The 21,816-nt window shown below is 46.7% G+C and overlaps 1 protein-coding gene across 1 annotated transcript in view; it reads left to right on the top strand.

Moving 5' to 3' along the window:
• The window catches only part of MDGA2 (MAM domain containing glycosylphosphatidylinositol anchor 2), a 340,235-nt gene that overhangs the window by 241,731 nt on the left and 76,688 nt on the right, over positions 1-21,816 (top strand). The window contains exon 9 of the mRNA XM_032187749.1: positions 17,838-18,107. Within this exon, the coding sequence (XP_032043640.1) occupies positions 17,838-18,107 (270 nt within the window). The remainder of the gene's footprint in view (positions 1-17,837; positions 18,108-21,816) is intronic.

Genomic DNA, 21,816 nt, shown 5'->3' with positions numbered 1-21,816 from the left:
CGGCTCCAGGGTTTGAATTCCTGACCCCGGAATTTAAAAGCATTGACCTTGGCTGCTTAAGGAGCAGGGCCAGTTTAGTCACCTTCAGCACGGTTCAGTCTCTGTTTGTTATATGTCCCAGCCTCTAAAGGAGATGAAAGCCAAACCTGGCCCAAAGGTGCCAGCATAATGTGCCCTAATGCTGGGAGCTTCACCCGTGAAATGGCCCAAAGGCTCCCAGGGACAGAGCCGGCCCCAGTGCATAAATAAATACATTTGCTTGCTTATGGGTAATTCTTTGCTACAGTTCAACAAAAGAAAACCCTATTTGATTATAAAGTGACCTTATTCACAAGAGAAATAAAATGCTTTGGTGAAGAAACTGATACCTGTTTCAAGCCAAAAAAAGGTTGCTGCAAACACTGCCTAGAGCAGCAGTAAAAAAAAAAAAAAAAGTTGTTATAAGTCCATACACTTGTTTTATGTTCACATTTCTATATTCTCTGCTCTACCAGGAACATCTATTTACCTCCCCTGACCAGGTAAAAAATGCTTTTTATTGCCACCCATTGTGTGGAAACCTCCCCCAGGTGTTTATGGATGTACTCCGCTCCTCGCTTGGCGTGTCCGCTCTCTGCCTCCTCTCCTGCTGTGTCTTCAGATTTATCCCGGTTGCATTTTGTGTTTGTGGAATGCCAGTGAGGCAGCAGCACGGCTGGGGTGCTCCTGCTGCACACAGCATGGCTGTGCCTCGGCACTGGGTGTGCGTGGTGCCATCACCGTGGCTGTGGGACCTGGGCCTGCTGCTGGCTGCCTCTGCTGGGCTGCACCTCCCCTGCCTCCAGCTGGAAAAATCGCAGAGATCCGTGTGAGCAGGCAGAGGAACGAGGCACGGTGCGCAAAGTGCACAGTTAAATCATTTTGTCAGGGCTCCCGTGCACTGCTGGCCTGGATGTCGCCGCCTGTTTGTGTCAATGCCGGCCGTCAATAACTCAGCCTGATGGTAACAAGGAACAGCGAATCCATCGCTCCCTTTCTTTGCTAGGCATTTTGTTATGTTTTGGTCTTTCTGTTAAAATCTGTCTTCTGCCTGCCTTGAATTTCCCATCTGCATATCTGCCCCGTGCACATCTCGTCCTTTGCTGTGTATTTGAGTGCCCTTGTAGGACGCAGCATTTTCACGCTGTGGGTGTGTTTATAGTGTGTGACCCCATCACTTCTTTATCTTTTTTTCAAGAACTTAAACAGAGCAAACCCTTTGGCTCTCTCCTTGGTAAACCATTTTCTCTCCATCAGATTTTCTTGCCTCTTGCTCAGACTCTCCACCTTTTTAACAGCCTTGTAAGCACGTGGGCAGCAGGAGCCATGCCGGCTGGTGATGCTGGTGCTGCCCTCAGTGCTGTGCTCACCTCTCTCCTCCTACTACCTCTATCCCCAGCTGCTCCCTGCTGTGCTGGGAGCCCCCGAACTGCTTGCCCATGAAGATGTCTCCTTTCTCAGTGTGACCTGCAGCTTCCAGAGGCACACAGAAGCGTTCACTGGAGCAGCTTTATCACCAGTGTTAGAGCAGGCCAGCCAGGACTGCTTGGTTGTTTAATATTCATGTAATCATTGTGTGATGTGGCCTTTTTAACAAGGCAAGGTTCGTGTCCTTCCCAGTCACAGGTTAAACCGTTCAGGCTCTAGTACTATTATACATGGAAGTTAATTGTAATCAGCCCACATACTGCATCCTCGGTGACATCCCTTCGCAGTCCAGGTGCATCCATCAGCCCTGTGGGGCGACATTGGGGACTACAGTGGTACACAGTGTTAGGGTGTGCAACCTGCAGGGATCTCTGCTTTCTGTTCAGGAGCTGGGAAAAGTGCCCTGCCATGGGAGACTCGAGTAGCTCATTCTATTTAATATAGTCAAGAAAATAAAATTCATGAATTAGTTGGATATGTAAACTTTTGAGTGGTCAATTTCCAAAAGCAAGTAGAAGATCTCAAAATGAAATGCATTTTTTGAATCACTTGGGCAACTGAGCTATGCTTATGGGGTTGGATTCATTGCCAGAAATGTCTATATTGAGCTGGGATATCTTCTGAAAAAGTCTCTATCTTCCAGCACAGCACTGAGCTGTGGATCTGACACAGAAACGCTGGAGTTAAATTCCAGAGCCTGTCAGAGGCACGGGGCCACAGCAGCTACTTCAGATCGTCCCTTCTGCTGATAGACACCATGGACCTCAAACTGTACCCTGACAGTTTGTAGACTCGAGGGCTGGCTCCCAGTATGTTTCATGCCTCTATTCACCCCCACACAGGCAGCAGATGTGCTGATTTGTTAGCCACGAGTGACTCAGAAGCTGCTGGGGCCGAGCCTTGTGAGGGGGAACCCAGCAGGGTTCCCACCCAGCGCCCGCGCAGCTAGGGGGGATTCAGCCCCACGGCTGCCAGACCACCTCTGGGCTTAGCCTGGCAAAGCAGGTAATATTCGGTAATATTCGCCCCGTTCTTGGGATTCTGGGTGTAGATGCCTCTGTATCATTCATTTCCTCTTTGTCAATATTAACTGATGTGTTAGTGATTAAGTTCAGCTCAGGCATTATTGCATCGTCATTAATCATGACTACATCTGTCATAGAAGTCATTAGAAAGAACCCGTCGCAGCTATTTTTATACCCCATTTAATTTTCATGCAGGGATCACGCTTTAATTCTTGTAATGTATCTTCACAATGATAAGAATTTGCATATCTTCATTCACTGAAGAGGATCTATTAGCGCAGGCACAAATAAAAACCCTACTGCTACCACGGGGTTTCTGTAGGAACCGGATTCCAATGTCTGCATGTTTCTGCCTACACACATGTACTACATTAAAAGGAATCACTTCACAGGTAGAATTACTACCCTGGACAATTCTAATTTGTTGGAAATTAAACATAAGTGGTTGATTCTGGCTGCTACATGACATAAATTACTAGCAAATTGCTCTGTAAGATTTCATTATAAAGTACATGCTGTTGTGAATGATTTGCTGCTTTAGTGCCGAACTTTTATTTGTGTGCCAGTGCTTGAAGGACAATGGCAGAACTTAACTTTTGTTTAAAGCCACAAAAGTCTGGAATTGATGCTATTTACTTGTCTTACTTGACCTTTTAAATCTTCTTTTACTTTTATCCAAAAGCCAAGTGCAAGACACTTTTCAAAATGCACTTGTTGAAATGCATTAAGGTCTTGTATTAAAGCTGCATTGAATTTGTAGTAAACTCAAACCAAACTTGAATTAATGGAGCTTTTCCTCAGCTGGTGCAAAATGCTGAAGCGCTGCTGGCTTTTGCTGAGCAATGGCAGTGCTTAAATATAGCTCCTGTGAGAATAATAGTTCTGAAATGGGATGAGACTTCCAAGGGGACGAATTTATATTCAGAGATTGTTAAGGCTAGAAAAAAACTTCATTGCTATCTTTATAAAAGTTCACTTGGCAAATCTTGTTTTAAACACCGTTCTGCTATGCATGAAATAAGCCTGTGGCTAGTGGGTTGCACTGAAACTTGGGGGCTTTGCTCATCGCCCTAACGTCCCTGAACCCCAGCCATTCTTCCAGTATTTGAGTCCAGGGTAACTCTGAACCTCTCATGGGCACCTTTATGTTTTTGAGACTTATCCAGAGTGCAGGAGCCATTTTTCCGACTCCATTTCTGGGTCCTTTGCTATTTTTTTTCTGCTGGGGCTGCTGCTCCTGGCCCTGAGCAACCCCCCAGACTTCAGGCCTTCAGTAAGGCAAGCAGCAAGGTCAGGGCGCGCTCACCAAGCTGGAGAGACCACAAAGCAAAGGCACCTGTTTGGTACGAGAGAGAGAGAAAGAAAGGAGGTGTTGGGACACGCAGGCCATGCTGTGTACCCCGTGGGTCCCTGCAGAGGGTTGGGGTGCCCTGTGCCCACCCGTGAGGCTCTGGCACTGCTGGAGATGGGTGGGCAGGGGGTGCCTGCCGTGGGGAGCTGGGTGCTGGGTGCTGTGACAGAGACAGGGCAGCCTTAAAACCGAGGCAGTTGTACAAGGGGAGGGGTGTCAGGACGGCAGTCTGAGCCTTGCCATCCCAAGGCTTTTTGGAGAATTTGTTGGCATTTCTTGCTTTGCGCTACGAGCTTTATCTTTATCTACCAAAGGCAATCTGTTCTGCTGGGAGAATGGCTTTCTGCTTTTAATTTACTTTTGCTTACATAATGAGGCTAATAAAGAAGCACAGTTTTCCGCATCCACGGGGAGTTCATTTTGTGGTCCTCTGAGGGAAGCAGCAAGAACTCTCTGCACAAGCAGAAATCACCTTTGCTGTGTCATTTGAAGCCAGTGGTTTTGGCCAGGCTGTGTTCAGTAAGGAGCGCTGATCCCACCCTGGGTGCTGTAATGAAGCATCTTCATAATTTAGGTTCAGTACTAGGAAGAAGGGTTTCCGAAGGCTGTAGGTTCTGGTAGGAGCCTGGTTTTGTTGCAAGAACTGTAAGATCTTTCTTCTTTCGTGAAAAGACTTAATCACCAGGAAATGACCTTTCTGCAGAAATGTGGTTTAAAAGAGGGTGTCTATTTGCTTAGTATTTTGTCGCCTGAGACTTCTACTGAAGCATTTCTCCCCCCGCCCCATTTAATGGTGTCTGTTATCAGTGCCTGGTTATTTGGGGGCTAGTAGCACGAACAGCACAACACCGCCTAGCAGGGCTGCTCTTCCCTTTCAGTCATTAATATTTACGTCGTGTACCATTGTCATCCTCCCTCATCTTGACCAGATTTGCTCATTTTAATGCCACTTACCATGGCAGACCTATAGTGCCTACCAAGAAAGTAGGGATATATCTTTTTTTTTGAGCTCTGAGGAGAAAGTTGCTCCTAATTAATGGAACAGCACATCTTGCCGAGCCAGGGAAACAGGCAGAGAGTGCAGGGAACGGAGAGAGGCCGTGGGGCTGCTGCTGACATGATAGTAACAGTTCCTGGGTCTGATCAGGGCATTAGGTTGCCGTTTGCTCTAAAGTCACATCGAATCTCAAGTTTCTCTCCAGCTGAGGAGCCTTTATTCACTGCTTAAATATCCGGGAGGCTGTGAAGAGATGCGAACGGGGACACCACATCGTTTGAGTAGCAGGGAAGGGGGTGGTTTTATCAGCAACCCTTTGGGTAGTGTGGGTCTGGCGGAAGGAGATGTGACGAGACCCTTTTAGGTTATGGTAGGACACTTTTAGGCCTGGCTTCGAGTTATCTCCATGCACATCAGCCCTTTGGTACCTGTGGATGTCTGCTCCGTGGAGAACAAGAGGCAGATGGGGGAATCTTTCCCTCATGTCTGAACTTAAAATGAGTTTTCTGGGGTCTGACAGGTCTTCGGTGCATTTTTTTTTCACAAGCTGTGCCCGCACTTCTAAGCCACGTGTCCAAAGCTGGGGAGCAGCTCCAGGGGCACTCAGCTCCCAGTGCCTGCAGCCTGCCCAGCACCATGGCCTGGTGAAACGGTGCCATCCAGCTTCTGTTTGGCACCGCCGCGTTGTGGTGGGATTGCAGTGTCTTTTATGGGTCCATAAAACACTTGGAGACCAAGCGCATGGCTGGCAAAGCTAAACACAGTGCAGACCTGCCTGCAAAGCTGGCAGATTTTGTTTGTGTACAGTAACTTAACGCTTTAAAATGCTCCACAGAGAGCACAGAGCCATTCCCTTCCCATTTCTTGTCACCTGCCAGTTCTCTGCAAAGCCAGAGGGGCCAGCAGTGCTGGCACCTGCTCTCCAGAGACGTCCTTCGTCCCAGGGAGGGGCAGGAGAAATTCTGGTGCCAGGACTTGCCTGCACACAGCACCGAGGCAAGGCAAGCACATGTGGCTTAGGGAGATCTCCGCTTGCATTCTGAGTTGACTTGGCAAATGAAATAAAATTCCTTCAGTCGGTGACCTAACCATGCATGTGTGCGGAGGAGGGAAGTGGTGGTGTTGCTAAAGAAATCCTGGAGCCCGTGCCTCTTAGTGCAGGTGCAGGGCCCCTGCTAGATGCTTCCTTCGTGAAATCTTTAAAATGCAAAGGGTTGCTCTGGTATCATTCAAGATTTATTTTTTCAGACATTACCATTTTTACTTCCTAAAATATAATGAATAGCAGCACAGCCCATAAAAGATCATCAGCAGAGTAGGCTTTGTTGAAAGGCTGTGGATTGTACCAGCTTCTTGGCTTTTTACAGAAACTCATCATTATTCAGCAATCCTATTCTTGCGAGAGCTAGTCAAATAAAGCAAATAATGATTTGCAGATATGTGGGCAGATTAATGTTACAGCTTAACTCCTAAGTTATTTCTTGTTTGTTTACTCATTTGAATATTTTTCACTTGCAAAAGTTCCACGTGTATCACAAATATTGAATCCTGTAAAACTCAGCGCCGCTGCGTGATCCTTGTTGCTCGCTCTGAAAATGTATCGTCCTGTCAGGGAGCCAAACCAGGACAGAGGCAGCAGCCAGGAAAATCCCAGCCACTGTCTGCAACCAACAGATGCAATTGGAACCACAAAATCAGATTTGTCAAATTCTTGTGAGTGATGGGGAGGCTTCCACGAATGTAAATCCTTCTGCAAACCACCCGCTAACATGCACTGCTGCAGCCAGTGCAAAAAAAAAAAAAAAATATATATATATATATATAATAATTAAATAGAAGGAAAGAAAGAAAAAAATTACAGCAAAATCTGCCTAACTCCAAGTCCACCTAATATGAAATTCAGCCCTCGTTAGACTTGAAATTTAGATTAGCTGGAAAGCTGCAAACTCCACCTGAAGCTGTGTGCCCCCCGCTGCCCCCTGCATGGTGAGGAGTGAGAGCCGATCTGCTGCCGCAGGCGAGGTGAGGCGAGGTGCACAGCCCTGCGTGCCAGGAAGGGAAAGCCACTGGTGTCATCTCCTGACTTCATGCAGCTGCCGTCTGCACCCAGGAGGTGAGCTCACGTCTCCCGATGCTGAGAGGAGCTGGCCAGACTCATCCACACATGTTTCTGTACTGATATATTACCCAGCGTGGCAAGACATGGGTTTGGGCTGTCCCACCTCTGTCACAACCCAGTGGAAGACCTCGGCCCTCCTTTGTTTTTTCACTCTGTCTGTCCCTATCCTTTGGATCCCCCATCACAGAGTGGGGTCTCAGCCTCCCTGCTCCTTAGAGCCCTGCAACAAATACTGCTCCCAAGCCTGTCTGGCCAAGAAGTGCTGCAGCACAATTGTTTTCCATCCAGCACCTCCTTGAAGCTTGCTTTAGGGTTTCCAGATGCTTTGGGGGAGTCATGGCTCACTAACACCTCAAACTCGGTTGTGCTGTTGGGTTTGACATCCCCCGTGAGATACCTCCTCCAGCACACTGGCTGGAAGTCAGGACAAGCATGGGAAATGTCGGAGGTCCTTCTTCTTGCTGATTTTACCCTGTTACATCCTCTAGGATGTCAGACAAGTTCCCTGTGATCCTGGTAGCAGTGCAGCTTCCACACCATGCTCAGTTTTAGTACGGTAAAAGGTGTATGGAAAGCACCTGGAGTGGTGCCTGCCAGTGCTTTGTGCCTCCTGCCACCTCTCCAGCTCTTGCAGAAAACCAGCTCGAGGTGCGTTGTCTGATTTATACTGGTAGGTGGCCAGGAGCACAAAAACTGCACGTTTTTTGCTGTGAGCATCTGTTGTTAGACCTCCTCCACAGCAGCATTCAAGTATTCGATTTCTTTTTTTCCAAAGAAAACCACTATTGGTTTTACTAAGATCAGCTGAAGACTAATTAAAAACTGATGAGCTTTGGCTGATCTTGGCTAAGTAGAAAATAACAGTTTGATGGAAAATAAATCTTTAGGGAAAGTCAGCTTTCCATTCAGATGTGTTGAAGGGAGTTTTTTGTTGACCACTAGCGATTGAAACTGCTATAGAACATCGATTTTACAATAAATACAAAAAAAAAAAAAAAAAAAAGACAGGTGATGTGTGCAGCAGAGTGTTTCTCTGGAAGGAGTTACATTCAGAAGTTCTCCCATTTTGATATGTTTTTTTCCCACAAAGATGATTTTTCTACTTGAAATGTGTCATCTCTTTAATGAATTGCCATCGTTTTGTACTTAAATACGTAGGAGCCTGGAGGGACTCACTGCATCCCCCCCCAAACTGTACCTTGGGCCGAGCATGGCCCATCCCTGGCCTCCTTCACAGCGAGGAAATACCGAATGGGCCTCTCTGCCTGCAGAGCTGCTGAAAGGCGTTTGCTCAAAGGCTTAACCTATCTGTCAATTAAAGTGTCCTCTGCAGAAGTTCAGCTGCATTAGGATGAAAAGCTATTAAAAAAAAAAAGAAAAGCTAGAAAATGCAAGTAGATTTTTATTTGTCTGACCCTTTGTACAAGGGTAGGGCTGATAAATCTGGCAGTGTAGCCTAAAATAAATAGATCCAATTAACTTGGTGGCTGCAATGCAATCTTCAGCTTCCTCCTCCTGGCTCACACAATCTGTGCATGCTCAGATGCACCTCTCCTGTTCTCCTCTTTCCGAAGGAATTGCAATTTATAAGCTGAATCTGGAAGCACAGGGTGTAGCCAGGCTCGGAGGAACGTATTTTTGCACTTGTTAGTGCTGCCATATGTCATTTATGAGCACGTTATCGGGTAGCTGGGATCACTGCTGTGGTGGTGCCATGACAGCCGTGTTACTCCATGGAGCAGGTCCTGCCCCTAAGAGTTGGGAACGTGAACGTAGCCGAGGCAGAGACACGGTGCTGGATGTGGCCACCTGGAGAGATGGACCCAGCAGCACAGCGGGATTGCTGCCACGGTCAGCACGGGGCTTGGTGCACTCATAGCCAAGGGGGTAGGATGTCAGTAGGATTCTGGTTATCTCCTTAGCTTTTTAATACCTATATTAATTTTTCAGAGTATGAATGTTGATTTATTTATTTTAAAATATTCCTATTTTCAGCTATTAGTCAGATTTTCTTGTAAAAAAAATGTTCCTGAAGTAGTTCTACCACTGACAAAGATCTTTCCTTTTCCTTTTCCTTTTCCTTTTCCTTTTCCTTTTCCTTTTCCTTTTCCTTTTCCTTTTCCTTTTCCTTTTCCTTTTCCTTTTCCTTTTCCTTTTCCTTTTCCTTTTCCAATAAATATTTTTTAAAATATATTTGTATTAGTCTCACAACAAGAAAGGGTTCTCTGAAAACAGCCTCAAAAGGATTTCCGGTACAAAGACAGAAATTAAGCAAGAGTTCTCAGTCAGATCTTCAGCCACCATCCTCTATCATCAGTAGCTGCATCTCCAATGCAGTGGGTGGGTTTTGTGTTTGTTTTTTGTTGTTGTTTCCCCAGGGGTTTGTTGGGGTAGGGAAGATGCTGCCTATCCTAATTAGCTCTGACTATCAAAAATGTGATTCAGAAAGACACCTCATGGAATCATAGAACTGAGTCACAGAATCACTAAGGTTGGAAAAGCCCTCCAAGATCATCTGGTCCAACCATCCCCCTGCCACCGATGTCACCACTAAACCACATCCCCAAGCACCACGTCCAACCTCTCCTTCAACACCCCCAGGGACGGTGACTCCACCACCTCCCTGGGCAACCTGTCCCAATGCCTGGCTGTTCCTTCTTAGCAGAAATGTCTCCTCATTTCCAACCTGAATGTCTCTCATTTACCACTGTTCTGCATGACTGCAGTAGTCCCAGGATAAAATAATTGTCTGCCCGGAGCAGGGGAGTCCAATAAGCCCCTCTGGAAGCCTGGGCTGTGGCAGGTGCTGATGGTGAGCGCGGTGTGTTGCCAGCTGGGTTTTGCTTCAAACAAAGCCAGGTCAGCAAGGGCCTGGCCAGGGCTTGGCCACTGCTGTGGGCCATGCTCAGTGCCAAAATGTGACGGTGCTTGTGCCCATTCTGGCTGCAATCCTGCGGTTTTTCCCATACTTGCATATGGGAAAAGTACATAAGGAGCAGCAGGGGTGCCCAGCAGCCACCTCCCAGCCCTAGCACCACTCCTGCGGGAGCATGCTGAGGCTTGGTGCTCATCCCTTGGTCCAAACGGTTCAGAAAACTTTGGTGGTGTCACAGCGGGAAAGCAAATTTCCTTGCAGACAGTGGTTTCCTTGGCATGCCACGGGTCACCGTCTGTGCCCAGGGCTGGTTTGGGAACGCACACCTTCGGGCTGGTTTTGTAATTCTGGTTTAATTCACATGTAGGAGTGCAAATGATTTTTTCCAAACATAACATTTTCATTTCACTGAATTAAATCCATTACCCAAGGTTGTAATAGCCATCTCCCAGCTTCAGCTGGAAAATTGCTGTTGTCATTTTCACAGGGATCACAACCATTTTGTACACACGTGTCCTAAAGCTCTCTGGCCATCTGATCTTCTCGGTGCCCTGGCCATTAGGTTTCACTCAGCCACCTCCACATTGAACCTCAGGAGCTAAGTAAAACCACAGGTTAGACTCTAGTATATACACCAGAAATATTAATTCTGGTCAAATCCATTTGAATTTTCTGTCTGGCTAATGGACAGACCCAGATCTGTCAGACGAGCATTGTGAGAAGTTTTCCATTGAATCCAATAAGTATATTCATGATTCTTTTTTGCCCAACCCTTCAACATTTTTAGGATCTCTCATCTGCACAAAACCGAGCCTACGCTTTATTTCTTCATTTATTTAATGCATTTGCTTTCTGCAGGTCTGTGTGGGAATAAATGGAATATTATGTCAAGTAATCTCAGTTCTGCCACCAAGCCCCACACTGGTTTGCTTTAAGCTGTACCACTATTTATTGTTCCTAGGGATGATTGTTATTTTTTCAAATGGCTCATATTTGATTTTTATCTATCCAGAAAAATACAGTGTTGGTTTAGCTTAAAAAAGTTACATGCTGGGTTTGAGATGCTCCATTATTCAGCTGCTTCTGGAAGTTGTTGGAGGCATTTTCATGGAGATCATGCCCTGCCTGTGTAAAGGGATAACAGCGGCTGTAAATCATTCAGGAGTTATAAAGGCTGAATAATTTACCTGTCTAGTCTTGCACAGTGCTTCCACCGCTCTCATATCTGAGAACATTTTTGTATGCGACTGAGAAAGGACCGACCACTGCAGGTGGATAATTGTCCTTCGTTCCTCCTGCCCCACATTGGCAGCACCACAAGAGGAGCAAGGCACAGGACAGATGGGTGCGGGGTGCTCAGCACAGCCCACACCAGCAGGGCAGCAAACCTGGATGTTGGAAGGGCTGAGGGCTGGCAGGGCAGGCACCAAGGGCTCTGATTTAGGTGGTCCTTGCAGGCACCAAGGCAAAGCAGCGCTGCGGAGGCTCCCAGCAGAGCTGATGGGCAGGTGGAGGAGCTGCTCCCTCCCCTGCTTCCCAGGAGAGGGGCTCGGGGCCTGGGGACTCGGTGGTTTCACCAGAGGGTTGGTGGTTTCACCAGGGGGTTGGTGGTTTCATTGAGGGGTTGATGGTTTCATTGAGGTGTTTGTGTTTTCATGGGGTGCTCGATGGTTTCACCAGGGGGTTGGTGTTTGCAGGGCAGGCAGGAGGGGTGGTGCTGTTGCCATCAGCTCCCAGCCATGCTGTGTGGCGTGTCCTTTGCCCCCAGGGAGTCCGGTGGGCAGTCTGGTTTAGCAGAGTCAGGTTGAGAGCCATTCAGTGGTCCCAGCTGAGCATTTATCCAAATCCCCCAAAAGGGAGCACTGCCAGAGCGGGTTTGCTCCCCAGCCCTTGCCATCAGGCTGGCGGCTCCTCCACAGCAGCCAGGAAGCTGATCTGAATTTATTTCTCGGTGTTGTTTTGTTTCCTACCCTGTTAAATAAAACCAAGTCGGGACCTGGAAAGCTTAAAGCGCCATTTCGTTTTAGCTTTCAATTGCATATGAAAATAATCCCCGGAACAGCTAGAGGCGCCCAGAAAGAACAGCTGGAGGATGGAGAGATGTGGGAATAACGACTGCGGAGGGGTGGAAATTGTGCAAGGCTTTGCCAGCATCGTAATGAGCCCTGCAGTGCAGATGAATAGAGCGATCTCTCCCCAGCATGGCTCAGCATCCAGCGATCTGCTGGAGGCTGTGTTCCCCCCACCAGCTCCAGCAGCCGCTCGTAGGAGTATCGGCCCTGCCGGGGTCGGATCCTGCTCTGGCTGCATCCCTGCCTTTAACTCCAGTGCAAAACGTGGCAGTGAGCTGCCCGGATGACTGCAGAGCTTTGCCTAGAGAAATAGTTCCCGTTACTCATCTTAAACCTGCTGCACCAAAGTGGCTCCACCTTCACATACGCAACAAACCAGGACACAGCTGAGTTCCCAGCGCTCTCGAGCCTTAGCACCAAGTCCATGGAGCCTCCAGCTTCTCTGTGCAGCCAAGCCAGGGCAGTCTGCAGAGCTGTACATCTACCACGGGCACACCGACTTATTTTCTGCTCAGGTTCAGAATTAATGGTACAGGAGAAAGGTAAACCCCATTAAAATATTTGACTAGGCATTATATATGATGCATTGACTCTGTTGGTCCATACAAGCACATTGCAGCTAGCAGGCTTCCATGCATCTCATGCTGATGTATTTACGCATATTTTAATGAATCAGTGTTTGGTATAAAAGCACACAAGCCCCATTGCAAACAGCATCACGTGCAACATCTACGGTGTAATCTGTAGAAGACTTGCTGCCATGCCCAGAAAACAGAGTGCTGCCTCTGTTGGAAGTGAAAGAAATACCACAGGCTTTTCCTGAGAGTAATCTTTAGAGCCTGGGAATAATATATCAGAGGCACGGGCGTAGACACAAAATAAAATTTAAAAAATTGACTGCTTAGTCCAGCCTTCATTACTAGGTGCGATACAAATCCTCGTAAGTAACTTTCCCTCACCGGCAAGCATGCCCTCAGTAGCTGAAGAAAAATAAAAGAAAAGGGAAGAAAAAAGGCTGGCTTTTTAAGCCGGAATGGCTCTGACTTTGCAGCGCACACCCCTCAGGCAATGAAGTAATTTACAATATGTGTCAATCAGATATTGGAGGCGGCACTTGCTTAAATCGTCGCAGGTCCACTGGCATTGTAAGTGCGCGGTGGCTTCAGCCTGCTCCAGCCCCGTTCCCAGGCTGGGCCGGGCTGGTCTGTGGGGTGAGGAAGGACACGAGCAGTGCACGCGTTTACTTGAAAGCTGCTCATCTTAATCAAAACATGCCAGCTTTTTCTTTTCAGCAGAATGTTTACTTTTTACCCAGATCCAAATAAATACTCAAAAGCTGCGGATCTGGTATATGAAACCCTGTTATTGTAAGAGAAGCGGTGATGAAGCCTGGCGACTGCTGCTGCAGGAAATTGTGAGCCACGGAAAAAGCTCAGTCCCAGCAGCGTGCTTCTATGCAGAGGCTAAAAAAGGCAGATAACTTGTCTTTGGGTGTATTTGTTTTGTCGCTGTGTAATAAAAGACATGACAGGGATCACAGAGGCTTTTCCGGCCTCACTATCTGTGTTTGAGGGCTCCAGCAAGAAGTGTCTGTCTTGGGAACAGCCCACCCAGATGTGCTTCCACATCGCTTCCCTGTGTCTGCCCCTGCTTCGTGTCCCTGCTCCAGTGGTCACCCATCACCGCTGGCACCTTGCAGAGCTGGGCTCTCGTGCCCACAACACAAGGCCAGGTGAAGATTTCATGCCCTGGGATAAGATGGTGCTATCTGAGCTGATTTCTCATTTTCTGGTCTTGTTTCCTCTGGCACAAATCCTACCCCAAGAGCATGTAAAGGTTGCTCCTTCTCTGTAGCGGACAGACATCATTGCTGGGATAGCATTGCTAGTGGGTGAGTTAAATAAAAAGGGGCCACCAAAGCGACAGGAACTGAAACAGAGGCATCAGGTTTTATTTATTCCTGTTCCTAGAGTTCAGAGAGAGAGACAAATTAATTTGCTTGCTTAGGCTAGAATACAAATTGGAGAAATGAAACCAGCAGGTGAAGTCTCTGCTCAAGGTCACGCCATCTAAATAAATTCACTGAATGGCACCTTTTCTTTTTTTAACACATCTTGCTGTAAAGACCATGATATGATCCCCACCACACAGAGCCTGAGACAAACAAGCACCCTTGCCGTCACTTCCCTTCATAGCTGGGGAGACTTCATTTTCCATTTTGTAATCCTTACAGCATGAAAATACTTGGGCTGAAAAATTCATTAAACTTTCATACAAAGCCTGTTTTAACTTTAGACTGTTCGCTTCCCGAAGATAATTGTTTAAGAGAATGAAGCGTGCTCCCTTTGCGGATTTTCCATATATTTTTCAAAAACTAATACTGGAATTATGAAAGATAGGAATAAGTACGGCAAAGTAAATTAAATCAAATTGCCAAAGCCTTGGGGAAGAGCTAATGCAAATGAATTAAACACACACAAGTTCCAAACAGCTACGCACTAAGTTTCCTTCTGAGTATCATTATTCTCAGGAGAAATGCCCATGATGCTCCCACCTTCGCTAGCTGTGAAGTCACGATCTTGTAAAACAACCAAAAATAATAATAAAAAAATAAACTGGTAGCACTGCCTACTATCGTATATTGTAGTTTTTATCCTTCCTTTCCTTTTCCATTAAAGTTATTACCTGTAAAAGTGTAACTCTGAAATGAGCAACCAAAGTTAATTTTCTTTTTCTGTCACTGGGTGTCATCTGCTCATGAATAGATGGAGAGTCTGTGGTTTAAAGACTGCTTTGACCTTAAAGGCAGCAGAAAGTTTTATTTAAAAGCTTTTTATAAGGCTAAAGTATCTTATGAGTAAATAAAGCAGGGGAGAAAGAAGGAGAGGACTGAATACCAATACGACAGAAGTCATTAAAGCAGAGCTGCCATGAACAGAATTATTGTTCACCGAATAGGGTGCATCGAATGGAAATAGCAAAACAAATGAAAAGAGATGACATTATTATGAATTGTAGACAAGGTTTGAATGTTCAAACACGAAAGAGGTTCCAAAATCAATAGGAGAAAATGATAGCAAAGTCATTCATTAAAAGCTACTTAATAGACACACAACTTTCAGAAAGTTCCTGACCCCGTGCTCCCCGGTGCTGGCTGTGCTCTGCCTCCTCCCCGGGATCAGCAGAGGATGCCGAGGCAGTTCTTTGATCAGAGACTGTTTGACCACTATGTTGTATTTATTTATAAGATAATCTGTGTCTGGCTTGAACGTGGTGAACATTTTACCTGCTTCTAAAAGAATATTATGTTGGCTTTGGGAGTAAAGGTAATAGGGCTGAAGAGATTATGGGTATGGAAATCAGCGTTATCACCACTGAAGCGGGAAGAAAACGTGGAGAGCCTAATTCTCCAGGAGGGGAAGGGACTGGGCTATAGTAAATATTGGGGAATTTGAGTAGTAATTTTTCTGGCATCTGTAAAATATCAAGATCTAGAAGATATTTGGCAAGAATAACCAATTGTAAGGCAGGGCGGTTAGAGGGAAATCGAGGGAGAGTCCATGAAAGGCAGGTTCGGCTTGATTAGCTGAATAGCTCTCCTTTGTAAGAAAGCTGAGATCTGGCACATCTTATTTCTGTAAAATAGCTCTTATCTTTAAGCCAACAATTCCCTGCAAAGCGGCTGCCTTGGGAAACTATTAGTGAAGCTGGATAAGGTGGAGGAATTGTAAAGTGAGGGCAGATGAAGACACTATTGGGTCGTGTTGAAATGGCAGATGTCAGGCTGCAGAGAGAGGCTAGGGGAATGTCTCACGAATAGATCTCTTTTTGTATTCTTTATTCTGTACCTGGGCACAAAGAATAGTCACGTGCTGATGAAATTTTCTGATGAGACAAAATTGAAGGATATTACCAATGGAAAGAAGGCTTGCAGTACTGAAGAGTTAGAATTTCTGGTCTGTTTTTTGCTGTTATCTGTAGCTGTACCGCAGCCCACGTGCCAGCTAAGGATCTGGCCTAAAAATTATCCCCACCCACATGATATTTGGTCTGACATGGAGTTTACCACGTGAGCTGACCACATAAAACCACAAGAAGGGTCAGGCTGGGATCGACGGGATTTGGGACTGGCAGTTTCCGTATCACTGTCTTCTTCATCAGTTGGGAGTTTTTGGAGATTGAATCAGGGGTAATTGTCCTCAGGGCTGTTAGTCTGCCACTGCATCACCCTCACCACCAAGCTCTGTGTCCTGTCTCTGATGCTGTTCACCACTTGTGCCTCTCTGCTTGCTTTGGTCCAAAATTGTGGTAGTGCTCTCCCAGCCATTCCACATACAGCTTAGATTATGTTATGAGATAAGTGATAATTATTGTGATGGGCTACAAATATTGTGAGCTGGATATCATGAGCTCTGAGCAACGCTGCCTCCAAAGTTTACCTTAATCTCAAGTATTCTGTGTTCATCTGGATGTCTTCTGTAAGTGAGAGGTGATGAGCAGCATGCTCATTACATGTGCAAGTGTGGTTTCTAAATTACAGGAGCTGAGGGAATCTGTTTACAGCTTCCATTATGTAGGGAATTAAACATCAGGAGTCTGAAGGTTAGTGGTATCTCTGATGGAGATACCGATCAATGAAGGACCTAAGGACAAGATGCTCTTGAAGCGATAACTGTGAGAGCTCTTTCTGAAGGGAGCGCCACGTGAACTCTGTGCAGATCCTTCTCTTGCAGCTCACTGGGCATTTTACGTTTTCTGCCTGTAAGACACACCTTTTAACACGGATGCAAAGATCTCATGTATTTCACTGGCACAGGAAGCTTTCATGATTATTTTTTTCTCATGGGCTAAAAAGTGGGCAGTGTTTTTAGAGACCAAATGTTGTGTCACTGTGTGCACCCAATTGAGTGCACAACGGGAGACGGGAGCACGCTTCCCACACGCGTTACCTGTGCGAATTAGCTGTGTGTGCTGGCTGTGGCTGGGATGGGGCTCACCTCGCCTTTGCTTTTTTTTTTTTCTTTCTTTCTTTTCCCTCTAATTAAATTATCCTTGTCTCAGCCCATGAGCCTTTTTCTTTCTAGTTCTCTCCCCTCTCCCTCTGAGGAGGGGGAGTGAGAGAAGTGCTTGTGCTGCAGGTCAGCTGCCCAGCAGGGTGAGACCTCCACACCGTGCCAACATCGTTCTCTGCAGGCTGCCCTTCTTCTTTGCAATGATTAAGTTGTCAAAAGATAAATGAGATGGTGAAGTTAGGTTTTTGCATACACTGTATGGCCTCTATATTTTATTTATTGTGTATTTTGCTAGAATCAGAAGTCTGTCAGTTTGTAACCACAAATCTATATTATTTAAAATGCAGTTTAATTGAAGTCATGGGAAGATGACCTGTTCTGTGCTTACTGGAACATCAAACCTACCACCCGAGTGGATAGCAGAGCTAACCGTGTGATTATATAGATCTGCTGAAGCCTGAAGGCAGCTGCTGGGGAACTGAGCTGCTTCAGATCCCTCTGCTCTCACTGCAAAGTTGGATCCGCCACTGAACGCAGAATTTCTGCCCTGAACCTAATGCCAGGGCAGTTGTTGCCTTGTGCACTTTGCCTCCACCGAGTCGAGGGTTTTAGTTCTTTTCCTCCCTCCTCCCCTGGCAGAAAGTCCCGTGTGCCAGAGAGGACACCCATGTCTCAAGTTGTGTCCCAGGTGATGGCAGTGGAGAAGCAGCACAATGTTTGCTGGACAGTTTGGGTTTCTCTTTAGGCACTCATTAGAAAACATTTACAAGCAGAACACAGTGCCTTGGGTGCACACATTGCTGTTACCTATTACTATTAAGTTTCACATTTGTCATTTCTGGGTTCCCCTCTTGTGAATTCAGTGCTGCAGCCTTTCTATGGCTAACGCTGCCCCTCACGCTAACACAAAGCTCCTGCCCTCCCTTCCTGTCTCCCGCAGACCCCCCCGCCGTGGAGCCGACCTTCCTGGAGATTCGGCAGGGCCAGGGCCGGAGCATCACCATGAGCTGCCGGGTGCTGAGGGCGTACCCGACGCGGGTGCTGACCTACGAGTGGCGGCTGGGCAGCAAGCTGCTGCGCACGGGCCAGTTCGACGTGCAGGACTCCACCGAGTACACCGTCAGCAGCCTCTCCCGCGACAGCTACGGCATCTACAACTGCAACATCATCAACGAGGCGGGTGCCGGCCGCTGCAGCTTCCTCGTCACAGGTAGGCCTGGCGGTTCCGTAGTGCCACGGTGCTGGCACGAGTGGAGGCGATGGATGGAGTGTGCTGAGGCTTCGTGTGTTGTTGGGTGCTGCTGCTTCTGCTTCAGCTCGTGTATTGCCTGAGATATGTCTTTCAAAGCAGGTTTATAGCTTGAGGGCATCTGGTTTGGATTCCAGGGAGGTTGGTAACAAAATAGGAGATTTAGCTTATTTCAGTGGTTTAAGGATAAAGTTTTATACATGTGAAAAGTAAATATCCTTCCTCCACAGGCATCTGTCAATATGCTTCTGAAACAGATTAGAGAGAGTCATCAGGTAGCAAATTTCACCTGTTTGAAGTTTGCAGTGAGGCTTGAATTTCCTCTTTGTGGGTTCCCCTTCATTGAACAGGCAGACCCCAGTCCTGAGCAATGTTAAGCAACCCAGGTACAGAAGGGTGTTGAAATGTGCTCCTTTCCTGAAAAAGCTAAAGCCCCGTGACCCTAACACACAAGATCACAGACTCAGGGCAGGTGTGCAGCCCCAGCCACAACCTACCCATGCTCTGGATTTGGACATATTTTATGTGTCTTTTATCATCAATATCCCCTACTGGACCTGACAGTTTAACTGGGTTTTTAGAAACACAGGGCTTAATTCCTCCTCTGTTGGATGTTAGTTTCCATGGCTTGAAGACGCAGCCTGGTCCTGCGAGCACCCCCTGCCTGCAGCAGGCACCGTGCCCAAACTGAGGTCCTGCTGGAGCTGGAGCCATGTCAGCTCCAGGCTCCCCATCCCTCTAGGCTCGTTGGCCAGACTTTGTTTAGCATCACAGGAGGGAAAAGATCTCTTAAATGAGCCATCTCCTCCCAAGGTCTGAGGTGGGCCAGGAACCCCTTGGTCATCATCAGGCACCTGCCCAGCGTTGGCACTCTCCAGCAGCCGGTATGGGCAGCCCCAGCCTCCCTAGGGATGCCAGAGCAGTGGTCCCATTGCAGCGTAAAATCCCTCCCATCAGCTTCTTGGAAGGAATAGTAGGAAAAGAAACCAACAAACTGTGAGTTAAGAATAAGTAAAAGAGCTATCTCAGAAGAAAGGATGGCCCATCTCAGCTAGCATTTTATTCTTGTTTACTGGCCTAAAAGGGCAGCAGAAAGGTCATGGATTTAAGTGATGTGCCACAGAGTTCTTCAGCTCCCTGCCCCTGGGGAGTCTCACAAGCACAAAATCCCATCAATGCCCCTGGATGCCAGGGGAGAACCACCATACACCATACACATCCGTCCTGGGAGCAAAGAAAACATTTTTGAGTCAGCTCCCCAGCATGTTTTTCAGTTAAATTTGGTTTTATTGGAAAACAAACAAACAAACAAAAAAAGTTGGCCTGATTTAATGCGAATGCTTTTTTTCTCTTTTGGATGTAGTCGCTTGGCATCTTGTTTGCAGGGATTACACCAGGGCCAGCAGTGTGCAGCACAGCTGTGGTGGGAACAGAGCAAGTACCTGGTGACTGATGGCTCTACTTCTTTCTAAATGTAATCAAGCCTTTGGCTAAGTTATCGTTCAGAGCCTGCTTGGAGGTATTTTCACAGCCACTGGCTTCTCCAGCTCTTTGGAATTTAATCCAGAAGGTGGCTCTGAAGGAAACCAGAGAAAAAACCTTTTTCCTCAAATGAGCAAATGCAGTTCAATTTGCTGTTCATCACTCTTTGGACCTGATACTGTAGAAACCTATTCTAAGGCAATTATTTTGCCAAGACTGGGGCAATTTGAGTGGCTTTCTGTGATTTATTACCATGCCAAAGCAAGGCACATAACTGAAAATTAGTACTAAAATGGTTTTATGATACACTCCATCTCGCACCCTCCTGCGCTTTGCTCCATTTTAGTCCATACCATTATGCGAATTTATGCTGCGTGGTTGCGTTAAAGATGCTGAAAGTAACCCTTTGGGTTATGACTTCGTGCTTTCCTCAGTCCTCGAAGGTTAAATCCCACATGCTCGTATTTAGTAAATATATTCTCTGACACACGGAGTTGAAACTGCTCCCAGGGAACAGCAGCAAGTGTATTCTGCTCCCAGGTCTTATTGGAATAGATGAAACTAAAGCACTGGGGAACTGAGAAAGCGTAGAAGAAAAATGACAAAATGGTAAAAAGGAAGTTTACATTCACCAGGAATGTGATTACAGAAAAAAATAGGTCACTTCTTTGACACACACACAGAAAAAAGCCAAATAAATAACCCGTGGCAGGAATCTGGCAGCAGTGGAGCACTTCGGGTACAACCATGGGAGTCATTGTTGCCCATTTTCCGCTGGTTTTATTTCCAGGTTTTCATGTAGTGGCAGAGTGCTGCAATGCTTACGTTGCGAGGGCTGCGGAGAGGCATTGGTATGCTAAGAGAAGGCTTTTCAGCACAGAACTGAAAGCGCCTGCATGAAAAGATTTATGCCAGCCCTGGAATTTGCAAAACCTGTTTTTATTGCACTTGGATTCTGAGCCAAATTTGAGAAGATGCAAGCAAAATAAATCACATGTGGCAAAGGGAGTTGATTTATATCGGATGGGCCAACCTGAGGCAGATTTAACCTGCTACTGTCTTAAAAATAAATGAGAACATACAAGCAAAATTGTGGGAAAGCAAGGATGAGTTCCCCCTGCTTGCAGCTCCACAGTCTATGCATTCTGTTCAGTGCTTGATGGGGCACATAATGCCCAAAGAGCGACAGAAAGAACATTTCAGTCAGGGTGTGATTAAAACCCTGCCAAGACTGGAAGCAAATTGAAAAGAAAAAAACCCTGGGATGCAGAAAACATCATGAATGGTGCTGGCTATTCGTAAGGCTTCATGCGTGTGGAGGAAGGACCTGGGAGCAGGAGGGTGCTGGTGGCAGTGGCAGTGTCACCTGCTGGATGCCACATGGTGGGCACAGGACTTCTGCCCCCTGGTGAAGAGGAGTGTGGGAAGAGGCACGTTTGGGGGTTTAAAGCTGTCTTCATCCTGTCCTGTGCTCTTCCCAGTGATGTAGTGGTGGGTTCCTGTACTTTGGGGATCTTGCCCAAGGCACCCCAGGGCACCCTGGGGACACTTGTGCATGGGGACTTGAGCCTCCTCGAGCCAGGGGAGGCTGAACTCTTTATTTTCCAGCCTCCTAAGCTCTCAAACACACAGTGGTGTTGCTGGCGGAAGAGGGGTTGTTTAGCAATACTCTGTGCACCCAGGGAGCTGTTTAGGATTAAGATTATCCATAATTGAGGTTACCTGACGAGTGTCAGCACCGCGCTTTATCTTCAGCAGCTGATAACTTTGGCAAGCTTTAACCACTTGCACTGAAATCTGTCACGCTGCTGCCTGCCTCGGGCTGAAATGTTTACAAAAATTGCTGTCCAAAGAGTTACTTTTAAGTATGGAAACAACATTCTGTTTCATCCAGGTTAAATTCTTGCAGCTGTTTAACTGCAGCTCAGTGTGTCTGAAAGGGCCAGAAACGCACTCTTGTACGATCCTCTGCTCAGGTTGCATCGTGAAATCTGCCTGTAAGTCTGGACTGACAGTGTTATATACGATATCTGTGATGCTGTCTAAATCAGTATTTATAGTGCTGGGTAGCACTAAAGGAAGCTGAAAATGTCACTGCATTGACACTGTTACTTTTAGGAACTGATTTCTGACCCCACAGTAGAGCTCCGTCAGACTCATTTGCAAGGAGAGTTCGGGATGCTTGTTT

This window comes from Aythya fuligula, chromosome 5 (assembly GCF_009819795.1).
Source record: "Aythya fuligula isolate bAytFul2 chromosome 5, bAytFul2.pri, whole genome shotgun sequence".
NCBI classification, from domain to species: domain Eukaryota; kingdom Metazoa; phylum Chordata; class Aves; order Anseriformes; family Anatidae; genus Aythya; species Aythya fuligula.
The sequence above is the reverse complement of the archived record's forward strand: the minus strand, read 5'-3'. Positions and strand labels throughout refer to the sequence as shown.